The following is a 4,182-nucleotide window of genomic DNA, read 5'->3' as shown; positions in this document are numbered from 1 at the left end:
GAAATATGTGACCCCACAATTGTTCTAACATTCTTTTTTTTATTTGTTCTTCTTGTATTTATTACTCTTTTGAAAGTTAGGAAATATAGATGATGTAATATCCCTTTATCCTTGTTGGCTTTTTTTTTTTTAAATTGATTTTCAGTTAGCCCATTTCACTATTTTGAAGCCCAAAATTTTGTATAATTAGTTTGACTTAGACTTATCATCTCAATCCAGCCAATAAAAAGGCGGGTCTTTAAATTTTGCCTTTTGTGGTTTTGTGCTATATGACTTGAGGCTCATGTACATAGGCCTGTTTGTCTTTTTAATAATTAATGGCTGAAGTATTTTTTTTTATTAAGTCTAAACAAACTGGACCTAAAACTAATGTACATATTAAAGTCTGGATTGGGTCAAATAGATCGAACTTGTATGTGACTATGTTATAACTTTTAAATTATAGAATGTTATTGTTAATAATAACTTTTGTGTAACAGCAAAAGCAAAAATATTTATATTTAAACCTGTCATTAATTAAACATAATCCCTGGCCTCAATATTTTTACCAAACATACTTTCAACTTTTGCACGAAACCTATCCACGAAACCTGATTTGTTACTTTTCCATTTTCGCTTTTTCCATCAACAAAATTTTAATTGTTTTTATTTTAATTATTTAATGCGGTAGACAATGACATGGATTGTGCTTTGCGGTACACATTTTGCTCTTGGGGAAATCTATTAAAGATGGGTTTGTTTGCCACACCTTGTTATTGTAGGTCCTTCTTGAGTCTAATTTACCATTTCAGGTGGGTTGTTTGTTATTGTAGGTCTTTCTTGAGTCTTATTTTAATTTCAGCCTTTTAGGTGGGTTGGTTTGTTCTTGTTTGTCCTTGAGTCTTATGTTGGGCCTGTATTCCAAGTTTTTTTTCCCCCCTACTAAATGTAAAGGAATCAGGATTTTTTATTGTAAAGTGTCTACTATGACTTGAATTAGGGACTAGGGTCTAGGGAATTCATCTTCGGTCACAAGAGAAACTACGTCCTTTTGATTGAGAGCATAAACATACTTTGAACATCAATAATGATTTTCGATTTTATTTTATCATCATTATAAATAAATTAAAAAACATGATATTAATACTTTCATTTCTTCAATGGCTACTTGATTATATTGTATAAAGTTAAAACTAAACCCTTAAACATATATTGTCTTCTTCAATTGCTAGCCAAAGAACCTTGCTTCAAAACCTTTGAAAGGCCACGAATGGTCAAAGGTGTGGTTCGACAGCAACCACCAATGAGTTTGGCTCCAGCATCACGCCATCTTGTCGCAAGAACCTTGAACTTGTCGTCATTAAAACATTTGGATGGCTAAATAACAAAAAAAAAAAAAGACTTTTCTTAATTTTAAATCATATATGAAGCATCATCTTTTACAGGATCATATAACTCACCAGCCATCTTTTTGCGACACCATCCCATGTCTCACCACTATTCGGATACACAACAATCACTTTCTCAGTTACCTTAATTGAAAACAAACAATGTTAGCAAAAAAAAAAAAAAAAAACAAAAAAAAAACGATAAGTTCTATGGTTAGTCGTTCATTATTCACCTCTTTGAATTTCTGAACTAAGGTATGAACAAACTGTGGTGGTGCACAATTTATCCCTACAGCAGCGATTCGTTCACTTTTGTCAAGAACTTCAAGGCAATCCGCAAAGCTCTCTCCTGAAGGAGCATTTACTCCATCAACAGAGCTAAAACAGATCCAAGACGGAATTGTAACATTTTCTTCTTCAAGTAATTCTGCTATCGCCTATATAACATTAACCTTTTAATTAATATATAAGAACAAAGATAATTATATTAATTTATACGGAGTAGTTATTATGAGAAATTGGACAAGGTATTTACTTGGGTCTCTAGCTTATTTGGAATGGTCTCAAATGCAAGAATATCAGGACTGGCTTCAACTAGAACTTGCAATCTGCGTCGATGGAAGTCTTTGAGCTTATTTAAATCCACAGTTTCTCCATAATACCCACTGAAAACCAAAAAAATAAATAAAATAACATTAGAATTTTTTTTTTTAGAACGACATTCTAATCTACTACTCCCAAATTACAGGAATGCTTGAGATGAAACTCAGAACTTTCGAAAAACCCATTCCTGAGTAGATCAATTTTTATAAAAATATAACAGTCAGAGGCTAATAGCATATCATATTGTTAACTACTTCACCTGTATTCTGAGCCATCAGCAAGATATGCACCATAGCTTCCAATGGAGGCTGCAACTAAAGCTCGGTTATATGAATGATGACCGATTTTTTCAACCTTTTCCCAAAATTTATCACGAGCATCCTTGGCTAACTTGACACTTTTTTCTAGTAGTTTTTCCCCTTGTTCAAGTGTCAATCCTCTAGATAAAAATCCAGGAAGAGTAGCCTACAATTCACCACAATTATAAGTATATTTCTTCAGTTTTTGTCTATAGGAATAAATTCAATGTTAATATATATGAGGTGAAAATGTACACACCTGATATGAAGAAGTTACAATTATATCGGCGCCAGCTTCCAAATATTCCAAGTGAACCTACATTTGATTTTACAATCCATCAATATATTGCCTTGAAATATACATATCCATTAGTGTAATTAAAAGCCAACATTTCCTCAAAATATTGAAAAAACACTCTGTATATCACCTAATGACTAAATTAGTTTCTTATGAGGAGTGATAAAGCTACAACAGTTTTTTTAACCATCTACAACGTACAACACATCCAACCAGAAACCTGAACCCTCTATGTCGTCACATCACATTTGTTGTAGATGACTAATAATTGTTGTATATTTTATACCATTTTGAACCAAAAAATCGGTAGAAAATTATTCCAAATAAGAACCTAACTAGATAAAAATGCATTTAGATGAATATATTGACATCGACAAATTAAATTCATTAGTGTTTCTTCCATTTGTTTACATTTCTATTCAAGTTAAATGATCTATCCAGGATGAAATGAAAGAAAAAAAAAGCGTGAAATTTGTACTACTTTTTTTAATACTCTTTATTTCTTACCACAATGCACAAAATGCACAAATGTGAAAAAAGTTTCAAAAAATGTGGGACTAATATCAAATTCCCCAAAAAAACATAAAAGTAGATACAGAGGCACTTTTGTAATTCCACTTATATATGTACGTGAAAAGTAATTAAGAAGTTATGAAATTAACGACCAAACGAAACGAATGTATAATATGTAGTACTAGTAATTACCTTGGAGATGAGATGAGGGTTATTAATCAAGCAAAGTGCACTCCATAGAGGATCGTTAATTGAGGCCCCATGAATCTCAAGCTGTGTCGCGAAACCGCCATCGATGACCGCACACCCACCCGCTTTTTCTATGAAATCTTCCAACAACCCCGGGGCCTTTTCTTTCTCATTCTTGGCCTCAAATAAAACACCCATGTCTTTCAATGTTTACGCGTTTAAAATGAAATGCTATATCTAGTATATATATATATAGTTAATTTGTATGTATAATTAAGGTATGAGGAAAATGGTTTCTTAAAGATACAACAAACAGGCTGTATATGTATTTTTTGTTGAAACAAGCCACGTTATGGTTGGAAAAAAGTGTTGGTATTTAAAGGCGTTGATGGTGGAAAGGATAGATGCATCACCGGCTGAATGGGGACGCGTATTCAAGACAGATTCTAACTTGACTTCCACTCTGCCTTATTTTATCTGCTTTATTCATTTCTTAGTTTTTCTTTTTAATTACCAAAGATTTGTTTAATTAACTTTTAATCTAATTAATAACCATAGTGACGTAAATGAAGAAAAAGTATTAATTAGTCGTTAAGTGCAAACCCATAAGTTATTTTATTATATTACCTAGTTAGGATAGGATATATTCCAAATGAAACTATGTTGTATACCATATGGTGCGGGTGAAAGCCAAGTAAGGTGAGTTATATGGCACCCTTGGCAAATGGCAAGTATCCGTAAGGAAATGTGATGATGAGAAATGTTTGTAAAAAGGTTTTCATACTATATGTACCAAGTGTTAACATTTTGAATGAATTCTATGTTAGTATTAATATCTAACAAACATATACTGATCAATATATATAATTTTATTTGGAATTGATTGAATTCAATGACAGGTTAAAACGAGAAC

The 4,182-nt window shown here is 32.0% G+C and overlaps 1 protein-coding gene across 1 annotated transcript; it reads right to left on the bottom strand.

Moving 5' to 3' along the window:
• Positions 1-1,052: 1,052 nt before the first annotated feature.
• LOC122596164 (homocysteine S-methyltransferase 1) lies at positions 1,053-3,599 on the bottom strand. Its single transcript, XM_043768695.1, has 7 exons — positions 3,273-3,599; positions 2,529-2,585; positions 2,230-2,435; positions 1,903-2,032; positions 1,601-1,804; positions 1,440-1,511; positions 1,053-1,356 (listed from the first exon to the last, which is right to left on the bottom strand). Exons 1-7 carry the CDS (start codon positions 3,465-3,467, stop codon positions 1,201-1,203), a joined length of 1,020 nt encoding a protein of 339 aa, XP_043624630.1. The 5' UTR covers positions 3,468-3,599; the 3' UTR covers positions 1,053-1,200.
• Positions 3,600-4,182: the final 583 nt, after the last annotated feature.

The sequence above is a fragment of the Erigeron canadensis genome, chromosome 4, assembly GCF_010389155.1.
Source record: "Erigeron canadensis isolate Cc75 chromosome 4, C_canadensis_v1, whole genome shotgun sequence".
NCBI classification, from domain to species: domain Eukaryota; kingdom Viridiplantae; phylum Streptophyta; class Magnoliopsida; order Asterales; family Asteraceae; genus Erigeron; species Erigeron canadensis.
The sequence above is the reverse complement of the archived record's forward strand: the minus strand, read 5'-3'. Positions and strand labels throughout refer to the sequence as shown.

Bases quoted from the DNA above. Each gene is read 5' to 3' on its own strand.
- LOC122596164 (XM_043768695.1), bottom strand. From the start codon at position 3,467: ATGGGTGTTTTATTTGAGGCCAAGAATGAGAAAGAAAAGGCCCCGGGG. The intron at 1,512-1,600 runs GTGAATAATGAA...TTTTCAATTAAG, and splicing joins TAGTTCAGAAATTCAAAGAG to GTAACTGAGAAAGTGATTGT. The intron at 1,357-1,439 runs GTGAGTTATATG...TTTGTTATTTAG, and splicing joins GTGTCGCAAAAAGATGGCTG to CCATCCAAATGTTTTAATGA.